General features: G+C 31.5%; 2 protein-coding genes across 4 annotated transcripts in view; one reads left to right on the top strand and one right to left on the bottom strand.

Moving 5' to 3' along the window:
* The window catches only part of LOC145943899 (uncharacterized), a 72959-nt gene extending 56526 nt beyond the window's left edge, over positions 1 to 16433 (top strand). The window contains exons 5-12 of the mRNA XM_083051806.1: positions 7523 to 7716; positions 8841 to 9017; positions 10180 to 10505; positions 10708 to 10868; positions 11296 to 11889; positions 12577 to 12752; positions 12998 to 13147; positions 13472 to 16433. Of these exons, the coding sequence (XP_082907932.1) occupies positions 7523 to 7716; positions 8841 to 9017; positions 10180 to 10505; positions 10708 to 10868; positions 11296 to 11889; positions 12577 to 12752; positions 12998 to 13147; positions 13472 to 13591 (1898 nt within the window). The 3' untranslated portion in view covers positions 13592 to 16433. The remainder of the gene's footprint in view (positions 1 to 7522; positions 7717 to 8840; positions 9018 to 10179; positions 10506 to 10707; positions 10869 to 11295; positions 11890 to 12576; positions 12753 to 12997; positions 13148 to 13471) is intronic.
* Positions 16434 to 16919: 486 nt separating this feature from the next.
* LOC145943850 (uncharacterized) lies at positions 16920 to 20042 on the bottom strand. 3 transcript variants are annotated; one of them, XM_083051722.1, is made up of 8 exons: positions 19817 to 20042; positions 19644 to 19722; positions 19029 to 19563; positions 18618 to 18870; positions 18476 to 18536; positions 17529 to 18383; positions 17267 to 17409; positions 16920 to 17193 (listed from the first exon to the last, which is right to left on the bottom strand). In XM_083051722.1, exons 1-8 carry the CDS (start codon positions 19844 to 19846, stop codon positions 17110 to 17112), a joined length of 2040 nt encoding a protein of 679 aa, XP_082907848.1. In that variant the 5' UTR covers positions 19847 to 20042; the 3' UTR covers positions 16920 to 17109. The 3 variants fall into 3 exon arrangements, with proteins under 3 accessions (XP_082907848.1, XP_082907847.1, XP_082907849.1); XM_083051721.1 differs by having other exon boundaries at positions 16920 to 17409; positions 19817 to 20041; XM_083051723.1 differs by lacking the exon at positions 16920 to 17193 and having other exon boundaries at positions 17292 to 17449.
* Positions 20043 to 20907: the final 865 nt, after the last annotated feature.

Below are 20907 nucleotides of genomic sequence, written 5' to 3'. Positions count from 1 at the left end.
AATGACAATTGGCGCAATTAAAGCTAGCCATCGTGACGATTGCACAGCTAACATGAGATCACCGGAAATATTCCGAGCCATCCGAGAGTGTAAAACCACAATCTAACAAAATATTTCATAAATTTTTTATTATTGTTTTAAACATTATTTAATATATACAATATATTATCTTCATTAAAAAATATTCCATTAAATATATGAATTATATTATCTTAATATAAATTTAATAATAAATTTATTTTGATCAGTGTCTAGCTCTTTATACTATAGCTGCTTAAATATGTATGTCGCGTAAAATTAAATATGTATGTTGAGAGCCTTACTGAAGTCTTACAATTAGTTATTAAATTTATCTTGATTATTTAATATGAATCTAATATGCAATCTTTTTATAATATGTACATTAATTTTGTTCTGCGCATACTTCAATTTTTCGGCTGAAATGTTACATCTCTTTATGGCAAACTTATCTCTCTCACTTCTAATTGCTTTTCCTATAATTATCAATTAACTAACGTTCTTGGCTGTTAATTATTCGTATAAGTCAACCATAAGTAATCCAATCCGGTGACATGTGATCGACACATATGACTTAAGATCTAATCTCTTCGTGGCATCCGCCGTCGTGTGGCAATCACGTTGACATCGTATCTTAGCAAGCTAATAATCAAGCGCCTCCTTCTGCGAAGGTATTTACAGAGGAGATACGGTTATCGTTGTTTAATTTAATCGCAGCATAAACATATCCATAATTCTATTCGATATCGCAACAAGACGCTTTATTAGCAAGACACTCAACTTTCAAAACTTTCAAAGATAGATTACGCGCATGATATCGTAATTTAAATTAATTCTCTTATATTATAACGCGCAAGAAACTTGACCGGCAAATCGTAGAGGCGTAATTTAATAAAACTGGGCGGGCTGCACATACAAGATTCATTCTGATTTATAAATGTACGCTTTGGAATTTGTTCAGGAAAACTAAATGCGCGCCAACCACATATTTGTTCTCGCATCATAAATTTTATAGAGATATGTATTTTTAGTCCACCCCCTTGTGAATCCCGATTGTTTTCAGATAAGGTTTTATATGTAGATAATCGTCGAAATTTTTGGTAAGTCGAACAATTTCAGCGCGAATTACTCTCCTCCACATGTACGTTCATTAAATTTGCCTTTTAAAGAGAATTCAGAGGCAAATCTCGATGAGGAAAAAGCAATGTTTTATCTTTAAATAAATATCTTTTTATGATATATTTATTTTACATGATTAATTCGTATTTTATATAATTATCAATGTTAATAATTATTATAATTATTTTATAAATATTACAAGGAATATTAAATTTGATAATATCTTTTCTTTTTCCGCGCAGCAAGGATTAAATAACTTGAATCATTCACAAAAAATGATATAAAAGATATAAGAAAAGCAGCATGTGAGTCAATTAGTGAATTCGCATGTATAGTCAACGATAAAACAGTAACTACGACAGTAAATTGAATGTAGGAGTCAGAGATAATGGTCTCGTCTTTATCGGGGATATCTTATAGCTGCGGCCAGTAGTACAAGGAAAAGTAATGGCCCAGATACTCCCCTTCCAAATAGTTGAGATATCGGTCTGTCAGAAATTCTGGAACTGAAATTGCATTCCGCTGCTCGCTTTGCCGGTTTCCTCCATTTTCTCGCAGGATTACTTAATCTTTGTAACTTGAAGTTCGTACCGCGCTTTATGCATCACATCCATACGAACAAGCTGACATATATATACATATATAATCGAAACTAAAATTATTAAAATAAAAATTTATATCTTCTCTCGTCTCACCAAATAAAAGACAAATTTTCATGTTTAAAATTTCGCAAAATTTACATGAAACTTTTAGTGTTATGGATAAAATATTTATACGTTACAAATAAATTAGTTCCAAAAATGACTAAATTCTCCCGAAAGCATCCAAGAAGATGCTTAATTATTGAATTAAACGAAATTGTAAAATTACGTAATCGTGAATGATTAGCGAGAGCGCTTTCGAAATCGCTCAACGACCGTGTCGCGAGCTAAGGATGTTAAAATTAACATAGCGAATCTGTTTAAATTGTCGCTCGTTAAGTGTGTATTTGTTCGACGTGCTAATGCCATTAGAGTTCTTGCCTCGGAGTGCCCGTGTTCGCCATTAGACGGTGCATTTTTCGCCGATGAAAAGCTGCAATCTCGGACTATCGGCGACGGTGTTCGTGATGAAAAAAAAAAAAAAATAAGAGAAAAAAGAAAAAGAAGAAAAAGAACGATGGCAGAAAGAGAGAAAATGTGTCACCGGCAATCTGCAACTAACGAAGCTCGTATTAAAGACCGGTATAACCGAACTACTGAAGCTTTCGTACTTCTATCAGTGTCGTCTCGTTTGCACGCTTTATCGCGCTCTTTGAAGGCTCCATTTTACAGCTGACATTGGTCGTCGCTTTTCACGATTTTAATTACACTTGGGTACAAATATTAAGAGATCGTCCGACGAACTCCGAGTATCGAATGAAAGAGCATCGAGAAATATACATAGAATTTGTTTCGTACTCTTCCTGTTAAATAAATTTAGTGTTTCAGTCATTGGACGCATCTTTCGCACAGTATAAGTTATTAAAAAGTCTAATGTCTCGTCATTTATTTAGATGAAAAGAACACTCGAATATTCAGTTATATCCTATTTAAAATACGCGATCGATGTTGAATCAGTATTCTCTCACACATCTGAAGCCTTCTTTAGACGCCAAATTATTAGAAGTACTCTCTCCGAACTGGGATAATTTACCGATTACGCGATTCTGAGAGAATCATCCATGCGGCATTAAAAGCGATTCCATTATCGATTCGAAGGAACGCAGGATTACGGCTTCAAAGAGCGGCGGCTTCCGTTGGCCGATAATCCTCGCAAACGTAATGGCGAATATACTTCAGTGGCGAGCTTGTTAGATCCATAAATATCGGTATCTTCATTGCAAACCGCGGCCGGCATCCTGCTATCTCGTAATGGATTCCATAACGAACGTTGCACACGTGCTGGGCCAGCCGTGTCGTTCGTACGTAAACCTCGGAGCGGCAACTATCCCTTCTCTCTTTTTACGAATACTTCCGTTACAATTCGCTGACCAACCTAAATGCAAACGTAACATTAATTAAACGCCCACCCACACCGTGGGTAATTGATCGTTTTCTTAATCGAATCGTTTTTATTGTGCGCCGTCTCGGATTTAGAGTGACATCAAGTATATATACGTATACGTAAAGTCGAGCAAGCTGCAGTTCGATTCGAGAGATACGCGACTAATGCAAGACGATATCATGCACTTGTGTCATATCAAAAATTCGATTTAATGCACTACTAGCATTCCCGATTACATAAGCAATTATTTAATGAAATAATTATAAAATTTTCGAAAAAAAGACAATGTTTCTAAATACAAATTTTAATAAAATATATCATAAATATTAAATTTTAATTCTTATTTAAATCTGAATAAAATGCGCAAGAGATAAATAAATAATATACAAATAAAATATAAATGTTTATAAAATACTACAAATAAAATTAATTACTTCAAAAACTGCTCCGCCGTTGCCGGATGCATCCTAGACTTCCTCTTCCTTTCTTAGGCTGTCAGGATTCATTAAACTTAAGAGTTTATTGCACTCGCGAAAATATGGTTTATTACAGCTCATTACTGTTCATTATGCGGCACGATAAGTACAGACGCGCGACACTTTGCACGACACTCCCACAAATGTCACGATCGCGAACTAATATTCCGCTTCGCGTGAGAGGATTGTAGTTCAGTCAATGAGTCAAGCTATCAACAATAACTTAAGCAAGATAAAGCCTTGACGCTCATCATTCGAAAATACGGTTAATTATGATCGTTTCGATACGCTTACATGTTGCTAATTATAATAAATGTAGGAAATAATCACGTTTCTCAAAGAATAATCCGACGATATGCACAGGAGCAATCTTCCTATTTGAGTTTTGCCATACAAATGACAAGTTAAATAAATGTACAATTATAACGAATCAACAATAATAAGCTGTACACCATGAAGGCCAAATATCTTGTATGACAACTAATTTGTTGCTGTCTTGAATTGTTCTCTCTTGAAATATTAAATATTTTATAATATACATTCACATTTTTTTAAATATTCTTTTGAATATTTTGTATTTCAAATTAAATTCGATATATAAGATATCAACGTGAATAAAATTTAAGGTTTATTCCAAGAATAAAATTTATTTTATTTCGATCATGAAATTATTTATTATTAACATGATTCTTATCATATTATTATTAAATTAATTTAGTATTATCACTTTACGCTTTATTACATTTTTTCAATTTTTAAAAAGAATATTTGACGTTGAAGAATCAAGAAATATTTTCTTAATTTTAATAAACCAATATGATAAAATTTAATTAGTGCAAGAAAAGTAATAACTTATTTTCCTTTTTTATTAAAAAATCATATAACATTCCAATCGATATGTAAAAATTTTAAATTAAAATTAATAAATTGCATAATATTTATTATGCAATAAAGATAATTCTTCATTTTTATATTTTTAAAATTTAATTCAATTTATTAATTCTATTTAAATACAGCAGTGTTAATCTACTATTTAAATTTTTATTAAGACTAATGAATAATTATGAGTATATTATAGACTAATGAGTAATTAAAAAGTCCACCTACATATTTATATATTTTACATAACGATAGTCCATTCATCGAAATTAATTTAAAATACAGAGTGTACATTAAGCATGAATTTATAAAGTGTTAAATATATTTTGGAACGGTAATAAATTAATTGATATTAATTTTGTAATTAATAATTGTTGACCTTCGTTTTTCTTTACGTATAGCATTATTTTAACTTGCAGCTGTGTCTCATAAAAAACAATTGATTTGACAAATTTTTTATTAATAATAAAATTGGCCAAAGTAGTTGATTAAATGCTATCAATTTATAAAACCAAGTCTAAATAAATTAGGATTTCCTAAGTTCATAAAGCACGTATTTTGTGCAATGTATAGTTTGAAAGATTATTATGATTTAAAAGAAAATTGTATACAACTTAGTATAAAATTTTCTTCAAACGAAGTAAAGTATGAAAACTTGATGTGTCGACAGAGACTAGAAATTGTCACTCTTTGCAGTTTCCAAAGTGCAGTAACCTTGTCAGCACTCATGATCTTAATTGTAATAGCACAGAGAACAATGTATAAAGTGACACAGGAAAATCGTTATTCCTGTGAAATCGGCCGTCCAATTTCACGAAGCATTTAGCAAACGATCGGGGAATCCATTGAACGTGGACTGCCCTATAATTCGAAGCGATTCCAACAATGACCAGTTTCTCTTTCGGAAAGAGTGTGACACTGTGCGACTCCAGACAATAACGCGCAAACGTAAATTACCCTTTTGCATGGTGGCGGGAGAGGCCCGGATTTGAATAGCCAGTAAAGTGAACAAAGTGAACAATATGTGCGCTATGTCTACTGAATCGAGTCAATATCCGGTGGAACATGAGTCATTCTGATTTGGGAATCATTTCAGATTGATTTTTATAAAAAAAAAATTGAATTGCGAAGCAAATCTTTTATGGGAACTCATGACAAGGAATCAATCGGATTATTTTATTCCATTTATTGCAATTGCAATAAATATTTCTATATTAATTGTTATACAATTATTTTCTTTATTATTAACGATTAATCACTTTTTATTACTATAGGTATAATGATGATTTTATTTATCATTTATATTTTATATAATTTGCGAAGCGAAACATTCTTTCAAATCAAAAACATCATTAATCTCATTTACAAAATTACTTTAGTATTAAGACAAACTTCTAATGAATTGAGTTCTAGTGTATTGGATTTGCTATAATTGTTCGTATCACTTTGATTGGTACTAATTGGTAAATGGCACAACATTCTGCTTGCGCGATATGAATACTTCAGCTTTAAACATCGACGCTACACAAACAGTAGGTGACACAGTTACATAAAATCAAAATTCCAAAATCAAACAATCATTTATGTGATCGCACAAGTATTGATAAACTATGAAAAATCAACAAAATAATCCACATTATCAAAATAATCCAAACCATCAATATATACCAAAAACAAAAACATATTTTTCAAGTAGATTATTATTTAATTGAATTTGTTAATTTTAAATATATCTCATTTAATTGAATTTGAAGCCTTTTATTCCCTCATAGTGTAATTATGATATCATATTTTATTAACATGCTCATTAGTTGTAAAAAAGAATAAAATTTATTTTGATAGTATTCTTTATAAAAATGAGTTTATAATTATTTAAAAATGACATAATATATATATAATAAAAATAACAACTCTTTTTTTAAGGATAAGAGAGATTAAAATATTGAGCACATACTTTCTTCTCGAAATTATTCACTCACAACTATACAAATTAATTATTTTCAATTAAAAACAAATTTAATAATTAAATTATCTTAAGCATAAGCATAGATAGTGAAAGTGCATCTCTCAAATCAACATATTATAAAATTCTTAAACTAATCAATGAAGTTTTTAGCCAATGACGTTGACATTTTTAATTCTTTACTAAACTCTGTAATTTGATTTAACCTTGTATATGCATGACTTTAAAGTACATATTAAAAGAGCCAAGTTCTTTTGACGAAGTGCAGTGCTAACTATTGTTGAAAAATGACATATACATATATATGTGCTTTTTTGCGTGTATATATATATATACACGCACAAAAGCATACGCATGACTACACGCGCAGGGACACAAGTTTACGTATATTTTAAAAACATGTCCTCTGAGCGAGTGCCACGAAAATTATGACCGACAGAACGCATTTCGCAAAACCTACTGCAGTGGTTGAAATATGCACGCAGTGCACCGCGGCATTGTATAGAATACCGCGACAGAAAGTAATTGTTTCTGCTAGCAGATATTAAACCATACCTCACTCTAGTAGAAGTAATAAATTATACTATTGTATAATTGTGCTATTGCACAGACATAATATTTCGAGAGAAAAAAAAACAAAAATTTCGATTAAATTAAATCTCATTTTCTGTCTAATTATTAAATTATAATCAATATAATTGTAATTAGTATAATATACTTGCATTGTATTTAAACTTTGACTCACTTATCTCTTATCAATCTACTCTTTACAATAAATTTTCCCTGTAAATGTATCATAATTAACAGTAATAGCAAATAAAAAATAAAGTCATTAAATTCAGCTGACATTTAATTTCAATCAATTTGCAGTTTACATCTAATTATTGAAATGCTCTGAAATCGCGATGACAACTTTGAGCGCGAAGAATTAAACGCTCAAACTATGTAAAGTAGATAAACGAAATGTTCTTAGCGAGGCGTGACGCTATTCAAAACATATTCGCAAACACGGTAAAAATGTTTTAATGTTAATAACTTTCAGAGAGCACATTCCGAGTGACGCTGCAGAAGAGCAGTCGCGGTCTCGGTCTGAGCGTTTCCGGTGGCGGCACCGCGGGTCCTGTCCGAGTGAAAAGACTCTTTCCCCAACAACCTGCCGCCCTGTCCAACAAACTTCAAACTGGCGACATATTACTAGCTGCCAACGGGATTCCGCTGACTGGCCTCACCAATTATGTAAGTAATTAATTGACTACAGTCGAAAAGAATCCGAAACAAAATTCGCCATTTAACTATGAATGAATCAAAGTTGATGAATGAGAACTTGCAGCTTGCGAATTAATATGCGATTAAAATAATTCTTTTAATTTTTTATTAATATATATGAAATCTCTAATTAAATTAAGGTTTGTAAAAAAAATTATTGACTTGTTTTATTGACATGTTTCATCTCTATCGTTTATTTTAAAAGTAGAAGTAATGTTGAAGCAAAACTTTATCGATATCAGCTAAGTATAATAGAGTATAGACTTATATATCCGCATATCACTTCTCAACTGGAGGCCTCAGTCTTGCCATCCTCTCGTGACTCTCTCGCGAAGATTTGCATCGGATTAACATAATGCAGCTATGCCCGTGGGCCCCGACGAGAGGATAGACGTTATCTCACTTGTACTTGGCAGGTTGTCCCACGAGGGCAAAAGCATTACTGCCTCCTGCTCCCAGCACGCAACTGCGTATACTTACGCCTTTCCGTTCTTATTCTCCGCGAGAAATGCGCTGATTGCACTACGAAGATGCTAAAACCTTGACTTCATTTTAATTCCATTGCTTCGCTTTACTATGGGACCAACTGGGAACAACAGTTTTATCGCGATCGCATTTAATTGCAATCGTTGGCTGCGGCTTCTAAATGAAGTCGTACATTTGCTGCTCATTAAACGTAATTTGGTGAACAAGCAAGAAAAGAGTATAAATTTAAATTTACATATAATAAAAGAGAGATAACATATATAAAACGCTTGCTTTTTAAAATACGATAACATTTCAAAATTTTTATATTTTTCTGAATGTAATCTTTTTATTATAAGGTCTTCCTAAATATTTATTTTAAATATTATTTATTTGTCTCCTGCGTATCATTGAATTTTATTCTCGAATGCCATCATCTTAATATAATTTCATCTCTGTAAAGCGTCCGCTCCGGTTTGTTGCTCTCTCAGCTTTTCAAGCTACCGGAAACTATAAGGTCTTTAAAGAAGATGATTGCGGCGGCGACTTGAGAGGCGTTATCTATATACATGTGTACACGAGAGGAACGGAAAGCCCGCATAATCTTACTTTGATGCTACTTGTTGCAGGAGGCTCTCGAAGTTCTGCGTACGACCCCTAGCACGGTCGAATTGGTGGTGTGTCGGCTTCCAGGAGATAGTAATGTCACTCCACCCGGTGCACCGCCGCCACCACCGGCGAGGCGAGAGCCGTCGTCGTTACGTATACTCAACCCGCTGCCGCCTCTGCAAATCGAGCCCTGTGGTGTAAGTAAAGCCTCTTTTAAATAACGCTTCATGAATGTATACACGATTCTCTGCGGGGTCGTTGCTTGGATGAATGAATAACGCGTCAGCTGATTTAATAAAATCTGCATACAAGCATTTAATCCAGATTAGATAAAATTGTATGCAGGCAGAGAGACAAGGATAATCGTGCATTAGTTTTAAAGATAGCGATTTTATAATTATTATATATTTGTAATAGAATAATATATATAAATTTTTTTACACGCACAATATTGCAGCTTGATATTATGTTTGTTAATAATATGTAATAAATGTATGATGTAATAAAGAGAGTAAATATTGATTATAATAAAGCTAAGTTATTGGTATTATCAGTAAATATTGATATTATCAGTAAATATTGCAGATTAACAATATTTGTATATTAATATTGGAAATAATCAAAGCTTTTAAGTTCGCAGCAATATACGAATAAATAATTATTTGCAAGAGTTACTTAATTGCATTTACGGAAAAATAAATAAAGAATGAACGTTAATAAGATTATTTTAAATAAGAATAAAATAGTTTATCCATCGATATAATTAAATCCACGTAGAACTAATAGAAATAAAATCTTATTTCTAGAAATTTTTAAAACTTTTACATAATATATATATATATATATAATATTCGAGCTGTGTGCGTTAACTCATGATTAAGTAAGACGATGAGCTCGGAATATGCACATTATATATCGATTTGAATATCCCATTCCCAAGGGAACCTTGATAGAGAACGATCCGGGAGGTAATATTCATAAACAATAGTCAATGCATATATACGACCGCTTGTTGCGTACCATGGCTCCCCAGCGAGAAATGTAAAATGTGAAACCAGAATTTCCGCACGTGAAATGCATACATGCATCTCGCGCGAATCAATGAATATTTGCGATACAGCTCAATATATTAGAAATATATCTTTTAATCTTGGATCATATCATTAAACTTTAGAACTTTAAAGCCTTTTCTAATTGCTTGACGCAAATCAGCATAGAAACTTATTCTTAATTAATATAAAATTAATCAACATAAAATCAATTACATTCTCTATTAATGTACTTAAAATTAATTTAAAGATTTGAGTATTTTTGTGACAATTTAAGTAAGAAAAAAGGATTGACGACAATTGGTTACAGGAATTCGACATCGAAATGACGAAAGTCGGCGGCAGTCTTGGCTTCACCCTGAGGAAGGCGGACAGCAGTGCCTTGGGTCACTACGTGCGAGCGCTGGTGCGAGAACCGGCATTGAGTGATGGCAGAATCCGACCGGGCGACAAAATCGTCGCCGTGGACAATGCTCCACTGTCTCCGATGAGTCACGAGGAAGCGGTTCAGTTGCTCCGACAATGCGGACCGACAGTAAAACTGCGGCTGTATCGCGATTTGGCGCAGACTCCGGTCGCGGCGCTCTCGCCCACTGAGCCCGATCATCCCCTCCGTCCGCCACGAACGAGTTTGAGGTATCTAATCTGAAAAATTGAAATATTTAACTTTTTTAATAAAAACTAAAAAATTGAATTAACATTTTTATTAATTTATCATCGGTAAAAAATCGTGGAGATGTTTGTGTTGATATTTAATATTCGTCATATCAGAAAGTACGAGTGTTCAGTGTTTTATACAATAACTTATGCCACATATTTTTTATTATTTTTACGACAGACAAGAAGCCATGGACATGCTGTGTGACTTAGCAGTTCGAAAGCTGTCACCAGGTACATCGAGCGGTTCTAATAGTTGCAAACAACAGTCGCCGGCTTCATGCAATTCGCCACGAAGACGTCGACTTGCCACGCGTACTTCCACTGCCGAAATCAATCAAGGTATCGTCAAGTAATTAATTAGCAGTATGAATAGGAAGAATAGAGAGTTCTAAAAGAATATATAGATTATCTATCAATTAAAAAGAACAAAAGCATCTCTCTAAGATATGGATAAAGGTAAATAATTATCTTAATAACTTCATCAGCCTCACACATGAATCAGTCTCTGTAATATAAGTTTCCTAAGTACATTCGAAGATATGATTGTAATTTATGAAATATATTTCTTGAAATTGTACAAATCTGGGAGGATTGCTAGAGAATAGCTATTGCTTTAGAAACTTCCAGTAACGTTAAAATAACAATGGGGACATTTAGCATCAACTGTCTCTCGGAATTATCTTGAACCGCGCAGGATCAAGGCAATCCTAGATGATAGGACTTTACAATAAGTCTCCTTATGACAAGTACTCTCCATGCCACACAGAAACTCCCGAGAGTAAGTTGCATAACGTGCAAACGACGTCGTCAACAGCCAGCCAGGCGGAGACCGCATCGGACTCGGACCAGTGTTCCGTCAAGACGCAGATCACCAATTCCCAAGCAAACACACCTGCGACCGACATAATCGATCCGCCGCCGCTCTACGATATTTACGACGATGACGTCGATGAGTCGTCGAAACCGATCTCCAACAACGCTACTGCGGCCAGGCCGAGCTTCCTCGACTTGTCGGCACCGCAAGGTAAGCCGCACTTTCAGTTCTACAGCGTTGACTCGGATGGCGAGTATCCCGGTGATAGTGACGTGATCCTGGCGGAAGCAGAGCGAGGTCGACTGGCCGAACCGAGCTACGACAACGACAGAACGGTGATGTCGAGCGACGAACACGACAATGATCTGCCGTCCGAGCCGGCCTCGATGCCGCCGATGCTCTCGTCCACCAGCAGTACCAGCACCGCTGCCTTCAGCTACAAGAATCCAGCCTATCAAAGCGCCAATCCGGCCTGCAGCAGCGCTGCCAACGACCCAGCTGGACCCAAGACCAAAACCACGCACTCCAGTGATCAGGACATACCAGGTAATTATTTGAGATTGCATTTTCTTATTGTTCGTTTTATTTATTCCAGAAATAGAATTAATAAGATCAAGCTTTGATCGATTAATATAATTATTTTGATTCACTCTTTGCACGTACTCGATATTTAAATTATTTCAATACTCATTCAATTCTTGTTTAATGCTTGACACAATGTTTAATTAAATTTTCGTCAAATTCGCGTGCAATATAATTGAAGCTCGTTTTCTTTTTCGCTTCTTCTTGTTAATGAATTTATAATTTATAAATTAAATATAAGCGCAAATTAAATATTGAAAGAAATTAATTTCAAACTGTTTTAAATCCATATTGTTATTATAAAACATAGAAATAATGAGTTATAAAAAATGTGTTAAAGCTATAGAAAACTTTTGATAATAAATTTATGCTCTTAACATAAAAGCTCAATTTTTTTAAAGTACAGATTTAAGATGATTAATATGAAATAAGTTAAATTGATGGTTGCTGTGAAAATTGATTCTAGAAATATGATATATGCGCGGTCTACTTTGTGTCTCTATATCATTGAAAGTAAATCGATGCAGTAGAGGGAGACAGAGATAAGATAACAGTCATATTACTGCAAAACTTAGCAACTTTGCGCGACGATTATTTCACACAATCAACGTTCTTTCCGATCCGATGATCTCGACTTTTTATCTCGTGCAGGAAAGATCCTGGGAACGGACGATCCAGGCGGTAGTAAAGGATTACTGAAATGGAAGGGCGTGATGTTCGCTCCGAACGATGAAGTAGATCAAGGTGCTGAACACGATCCGGAAGAAGCTGGGAAAGACACCACAAATTTAGTCGCTCTTGCTGAAGACCTTGAACAAGGCAGCGAGGTTGGTATCACGAAAAATTGCATTTCTCTATAATTGAATTTTATTTCAACGAGAATAAGTGAACGAAAAGTTCAATGATAAGAGCCGCGTGATAAGCGATTCATTTTATTAAAATGAAAAATTTGCTTTGTCATTTGATATATGCATTGTTATTCAATTTTAATCTTGGAATCGAGCGATAATCGAAAACAATGTAACGAGAATGCAACATCGCAATGTTGCGCAACCCGCACTCGCTGTTACAGGTGTTCATGGTGGAATTGACGCGTGGGTGGAATAGCCGGCTGGGCTTTAGTCTGCAGCCGGAAGGAAATTGTACAGTGATATCAGTCGTGCATCCCGATAGCGTCGCGGCCAAGGATGGCAGACTCAAACAGGGCGATGTATTACTAATGGTGAGTACTTTTCATCGCAAGCTCTTATTTTCTTTCAATTTTCCTTCCATAGGATATATTTTAAAGCAAACACTATTATATCATGAAATGAACAAAATATTATAAAGTTAAAATAATATTTATATCTTATTAATATGTATATATTTTAATTGTGTTTTAACTCTTTCTTTGACATCTTATTTAATTATAAATTTAAAGCGACATACTGATTCTTTATAAAGTAATATTTAGAGAGAATTACAAAGATTAAAGAGATTGATACAAAATTCGAGTTTGTTTACATATTTACTTCTAGAGAAAATATTTCTTTTCCTCTTTTGCCAGGTTAACGAGGAGAGTGTGGAACACATGTCAACAGCTGATATAATAGATCTGTTACGTAAGATACGTGGTTCGATAGGTATCACGGTGATGAGGAGATCGAAACAGGACAATATAACGTGACAGTAGTGTGATATCGAAATAGAACAATCATAAGAGATACTTGATCGAAGAAAGATATTTGATCGATATATTCTTTATGGGCGAGCAATCGCAGATTTGAAGATTTAGACATGAGTCTGACATAAAAAAGATTTTTTACCCAAGAAATTGGACAAAAACGCTGATCTTTCACAATAAAATTTTCATTAAAATTTAGATAATGAGAGAAGATAGAATAAGAAAAAAAGCAGTAATCATTTAAAAAAAAAAAATATTGCTAGTACAATAAAAGAGCTATTTAAATCAATGGATTTTCAATGCCAGAAGAATAGGTCACAATCCGTACCATTATCAGTGACAAAAATCATTCATGAAGAAGCATCTCTTATTAGCAGCAAGATATATTTTCTTACTGCACCTGAAAAAGATAGCAGTCGCTGTCGACAACAAAAAGAGATCTCTTCGATGTTCTGATCGATTACAAAAAGCTGCCGAGAAAGATGATGAGAAAAAAAATTCGCAGATGCCATTCTGATAATTTTCTTGCAGATGTCCCCGAAGATAAGAAGACACTCAATCTTGTAGGAATCTTCCAGAGGAAACTAAATGCTGGAGATCTGAAATTATATGTCATTCAAGAATGTCGTGCTGAATTTTCAGTCGCTCCATTGCACGCGAATGAACCTATCTTAATGTAATTCACGAATCAATATTATTTATAGCTGAAATTCTTTGAAATTGCAATATTCTAACATGATTCATCGACTGTCATCAAAAGAACGTTCGACATATCGACCATGATAGATTGCGCATTAATGGTAGATTAATCAAAGTGCTCTCATCCCGCAAAGTTTAAATCTTTTTAGTTAATTATTAGCACTTTATTAATAATTAATATTCCTGATAATTTACGATGATAATTTGGAAGCAGTATTCTTTTATGATTAGTATGCATTATTTCAATGAATTCGAAAATCAAAGAATTAATCAAAATATATGATTGAAAAAAACAATATATCGCAAATGAGACATGGTTTACTTATTATTAATCGAAAGGCAAATTATTGATTATCTATTGAGAAAATAATCTGAGTTTTTATGAAACTGCGATATATGTGTATATAAAATTATAAAGATATTCTTTTAAATATTGTGCGTGAAAAAAAATTCTCGCGTCTATGAGCTTATAGTATATCCTACATATCTTTGTAAATAACGCGTATCCTATCAAAATCCAATAAAAAGAATAGCTATGAAAAGTGAGTTTAAATAGCGAAATTATTTTTAAAGGAAAATTTAGCGTCTACAAAATATAATTTTATTTTCTCTTGATATCTTTCAAACAATTAAACTTACAATTAAAATTAAAATAAAATCATATATATATATATACACAAATTTTTCAGAAAATACAAGTTTTCTCCGAATTTCATTCAAAAATAAAGCTGCACTACTGTGCAAAACATCTATCGTATACATATTTTTATCTCACAAAGTATAATTTTATTAAAAGAGCTTGACATTAATATTTTATCGCGAATTTACGAAATGTAAATTAATTAATTTTATATATGAAATTTATTGCATACGAAATAAATTTATCATGCGATAATTAATTTACATTTTGGCTTTAACTTCGTCCATTCGTAATTAAAAGAGAATCTGAAAATCTGCATTGAATATACGTACTTAAAACATGTGATAAGAAAACTCGATAGTTTCTTTACTCACATGAGAAAGATAATCTATTTTTTAGGAATTTCTCTTTAACTAATTAAATAATAGGAGACAATTGGCCTTTTACGGCAAAAATAATCTTTTCGCCGTCTCTTCAAAGGTACTATTTCTGATCTCTTAGCAAATCAAAAGACAATCTATTTATAAGAACTATGAATGTGAATATCGTGAATGAATCATTGATGAATCAACGATAAATAAATTGAACTATTATTTGTAAGACAATGTATCTCACGTATCTGATATTTCGATCTTCCTGCTATCTTCAAGAAGAATCGACAAACAATTATATACGAAAGAAGTTATTAGAGTCTGTAGCATATTTGAAGAAAATGTATTAATGTTCGAGTAACTACCTCGCGTGATGCCATACCACAGCAAAGCAGATTATACTCGAATCTGTATTTAAGTAAAAGATATTTTATGCGCGAACAAATATTTCTTCTAATTAAAATATAAAAAATAATAAAGTGCAAGATGATCGCAACAAAAATGATTAACCGTTCTGCTAAATAATTAATACTCGTTAAAGCATCAAGTATGAGAATTAGACAAAAGTTTGTTAAAGTGCAGAAAACTGTTTACTATATTAGAAATGCTTTCTAAACCACAGAAAAGTTTTCGTTCCTGTAGTAACAATGCGCCTCGTAAAGTAGGAAAAAGTGTCGATAACGATACAAAGTTTTAATAGACTGTAACAGTGCAATAACATTAAGTAAGAATTAAGCGAGAACGATGTGTAATGAGTGTGATAGCCGTTTCGTTTAGAACGTTAGCACTTGTAAATCTACGAACTTAGATGAGTATTAGAATTTATCGTGAATTACACGTATGTAAATAAAGAGTTAACTGTATAATTGTATAAATCAATACCAAAGTGTATGAATATCAAAGTTATGTAATATCAAAAATGAATAATTTACTGTGTAAGGGATCGGTACTGGCAGCTATATTTGAAGATATGTTAAGCTTATTAAATTATTGTTAGTGTCTAGGAATAGATATACAAGTTTATTGAGATTTGCGCCGATCGTTTCAACGCTCTTAGTCTCCTTTTTTCTGTTCAAAATAATGTAAAATATATTAAATAAAATTTAATGTCTTTGATAAAGATCTTGTTAATTTATGTATCACTTATCAAACATCGAAATGATATGATAGGACATTTTATTATTTTCTTCAATCAACCTAATGATTGATGATTATGATCTAATGATCATAATCTAACATAGAAAAGTCCAATACTTCATTCAAATTATTTAAAATATATTACGATATCTAAATGAAAATCAATATCTTGATATATTAAATAATTTTAAAATCTATTTGAAACAGCATGAATAAGAATAATATATATATATATATATATATATATATATATATATATATTACTATATAAAATAAAAAAAATTATGCTACAATAAAAAATATGTGTGAATACGATAGTAGAAGCATATTCAATAATATAGTACATTTTATATATAAGTATAGTACATAATATAAGTATAGTACATAATATAAGTATAGTACATTTTTGTTTTAATTTTTTTTTTTTAAATATGCTTTTCATGTTAAAATTATCTGTATATCAATGAAAATATATATAATAATATCAAAGTAAAATTTCTATAATTGTAGATCAACTACTTATATTTATAGTTTTCGTCTTCAACAAAATATGTATATAATAATTTATTTCTATAATTCAATTATTTTAATTCCCTAATTCAACTTCTATTATTAATTTTTTAAATATCATTAATAATTTTACTTTTTAATTTGTCGTCGCATATAACTACGAGTTAAATGTAATGGTTCCTTTTCATTTTGCAATTTTTCTTCATCTTGCATTTTATCTTCGCAATATTCATTGTTAAATCCTCTAGCTTCACTAAGATCAAACCTAGGTGATTTCCTCGTATTCGTCGATCTATCTACAATTTTTTCCTTGTCACTTACCGTAAATGTCACTTCATGATCCTGCTTTTGAAGAGTGCAAGATTTTATATTTTCATTCGACGATTCCAAGTTTTCTTTCTCAAATTTTGTGCGATTGGACGCATTCTCTTTCACAATATGTAAATGTTCGTGCTTTGATCTTTCTGCAAAAGTCAAATCTCTTTCATGAAGGTTTCAATCACCCTAACAAAAATAAATTCATTATAACTAAAATGAAAAATATTTTTTATTTGGATAATTTTAAAATATTAAAGAGGTTTACCATAATCCTGAATGTCACTATCATCACTGTCTCCTCTAATCTTCTTCCACATATCTTTAGTCTTGTAAAATGCCTCACATTTTTCCAAATTACTCATTCTACTATATTTACTTCTTTTCAATTTAGCTTTTGTTTTATCCTCTGATTCAATTCTAACCTCAGAAACTGATTCCTTGCTGTCTACATCCATTTCATTACCATAATCCTGAATGTCACTATCATCACTGTCTCCTCTAATCTTCTTCCACATATCTTTAGTCTTGTAAAATGCCTCACGTTTATCCAAACTACTCATTCTACTATATTTACTTCTTTTCAATTTAGCTTTTGTTTTATCCTCTGATTCAATTCTAAGCTCAGAAACTGATTCCTTGCTGTCTACATCCATTTCATTTTCTGAAGCGTGACATTCTCTTGAATTCTCTTGGTTACTAGAAATCATTTCTTCATGTATTATAGTGTTTTCAGGAAATAATAGTTCTTCACTCTTTACATTTTCTATTGTTACAATAGAATTAGATAAAGCCGATTTAGTTTTATATGAATGATTTGAGAAGTTGGAAGCATATTGATCATTGGATTCATTAGACGAGGTAGATAATTCCATTGTCAAAAAATCTATGGGATTTATGTTGGAACAAGACGCATTTGAATCTTCAATATAAGAATTCAGCGTTAAAAAATTGCTTTTCTCGCTATCTCTAATAGTTGAAGTGTTGTCTGTAACACAATCTTCATGTGGAAGATCAGTATTTTCTTTGCTTAGTATATTGCGCCTAACAGGCAATTTCCGTGAACTATTAGGATGTTTCATATTTACAATTAATTGATCAAAACTATCCTTATTTGCAGCCACTAAAATAAAAAAAACAAGAAAAATATAAGAGTATTTATATTCTAATGATAATCTAATCATTTATATGTAAAAATAATTGAAGAATACTTACAATATTTTTTTCTCTGTTGTACTATAATATTATGTTCCGTATTTCTATTGACATTCAATCTCTGTAAAATTTATTATATTAATATATAAAAAAAGTTTAAACAAATGTGTAAAATACTATACATATTATATGACATATTTACATTTGATGGTTTTTGTACTTTCTTTTCCAAATTTTCTTCTTCTTCACACTGTTTAATTAATTCTGATAAAGATCTAGGATTTATTTTATCGCATTCTGCATTATAAAGAATTATGTATCTTTGTAGTCTGCTTTCTAATGCCTTTCTATCTCCTTGAGATGATAAACCTAATTCTTTTAATCTTTTTCTTATCACACTATCTTTCATTAAACTTAATACCAATTTTGGTAGTGGTTTACGTTTTGGCTCACTTCTGTAAATAAAGACAAGTATTTAAAAAACAAAAATTACAAGTACATATTAAGATATTCAAGACACTAAAATCATATTAATTTTCTTTAAAAATTTGAGAAATAATAATAATACAAAATAATATTATAAAATAATGTTATATGTATCTACAATACTTACTTTTTAGGTTGATCCTTTATATTCTCCCTTTTTAAACAATCATCTAAATGTTTGTTTATATTATTTTGAGGTATATCCACTTTGCACACTGGACATGTAACTGGTTGATAATTTTCTTCATTTTGAATACCTTTTCTCTTTGGTGTAAACATTGAAGGTATTTTAAATTCTGTACTAGTGCTAGGAGAAGGTATATTTTGCTGATAATCCTTTTGTCCACGAGGTGTAGTATTACTAGCCATGGATGTTGGACTATCGAAACTTTTGTCCAATATTTTATTTGCATCAGGAACATTTTGCTTTTTCTTACACTCAAAATTACTTGATGAATATACGATTTCACAGTTTTTATCTTCCACAGTCAATACCTCTTTTTGATAAAATTTCTTTTCAAGTTTGTCTTTAAAATTCAAATAATGAATAATGATTTCATCCAAAAGCTTGTTTTTTCGTAAATCTTTCTCAAAGGTTTCTTCAAAGCAAATTGGACATTGTGTTTTATAATGTAAATATTTTCTAATGCACAGGGAGCAATCTGAAATTATAAATAATAAGATATCTATACAATGTAGGAATAGTAACACAATAAAGATTTTATACAAATTTTATACTCACAACTGTGGGAACACGAAGTTATCACACTAGTGTCTATATACTCGTAACATATCCCACATTGTAATAACTTATCAATGTGCTGCAATATAACAAACAAATATACTGTATAATTCATATCGTTATTTTGTCATTAAGTAAGATTATTTTATACACAATCATTATATTTTTCATACCTTTAACTCCATATACTCTGATGGCAACATTATTATAGATCACTTGAGATTAGAATAAATTATTTAATAAATAATCCGAGATGATACAATTACTTTCATAATTTAAATCACGTTTATTATCGATAATATGATTGTAATGGATTATTAGAAAAATTATTGAAAAAAATAACAGATGAAATACATCAATCGTTCATAACATGCAACATGCCACCGTGATGGAATCTCGAAATAAGAAATGGTAGATGGTAGAATGACGCCAAACCGGGTCCGTTCGTGATAGTTGTACTCTTCTATACTCCATACTATACTTCGTTTTAATTGGCTGGCATAGATGAATGAATAGCAACGATCGACCAATCAGAAAGTTCTATTCTGAATTGGCGACGTGACGTTCCACTTGACGCAACGAAAGTTTCGAAGCATTTAAAGGTGCCTTTTCATGCTGACGCTCGACGCTCATTTTTAGCGTCAAAAGACGTCACGTGACCAAAATTGACGAATTGGTATCTTTATTTTTGGTCACGTGACGTCTTTTGACGAAATAAATATTTTATATTTAATAAATATATTTTCTAAAATTCAATATATATATGAATATGTAATATAAATTCCACGCGCATGCGCGAGAAATCCAATACACGATTTATTAAAATTATTATTGATTAATAATACGTAAATAATATAATAATGTATTTTATATTTTATTTATAATATAAATATATATTTATTATTTATTTTTATTATTTATATTTTTTTATTGTAACATATAATTTAATTTATTTTTATTTATGCAAGACCGTGATTACAATAAATTGTACAGAAAACAGAAAAATATACATTTAATAATAATAAAACATCATTAATTCTACTAATTTCTTACTAATTCTATTTTTCATTTAACGGCTTGTCGATTAGCGATTTTTATTTATTTATTTGATTTATAATCTCAGGACTCTTGCGCTTATTCAGTGGCAGAATCTGCGAGAAAAATCAGTTTTGATATATTTTTGTTATTAATTTACAGATAATTATTAATGCAATTAACGTGCAATAATACGAGTCTCTTTTAATATCTTCGATAATTCATCTAA

This window comes from Prenolepis imparis, unplaced genomic scaffold (genome assembly GCF_030444845.1).
Source record: "Prenolepis imparis isolate NDT839.2.m4 unplaced genomic scaffold, iyPreImpa1.0 SCAF_12, whole genome shotgun sequence".
In the NCBI taxonomy this organism is placed as follows: domain Eukaryota; kingdom Metazoa; phylum Arthropoda; class Insecta; order Hymenoptera; family Formicidae; genus Prenolepis; species Prenolepis imparis.
Note: the sequence above shows the minus strand (reverse complement) of the source record. Positions and strands in the feature narration are given on the sequence as shown.

What these genes read in the sequence shown, in the direction of transcription:
- LOC145943850 (XM_083051721.1), bottom strand. Translation starts at nt 19,846, where the DNA reads ATGTTGCCATCAGAGTATATGGAGTTAAAG. An exon ending in AACTTCGTGTTCCCACAGTT is followed by an intron (nt 19,564 to 19,643) that starts GTGAGTATAAAA and finishes TTATAATTTCAG; the next exon opens with ATTGCTCCCTGTGCATTAGA. An exon ending in ATAAAGGATCAACCTAAAAA is followed by an intron (nt 18,871 to 19,028) that starts GTAAGTATTGTA and finishes CTTTATTTACAG; the next exon opens with AAGTGAGCCAAAACGTAAAC.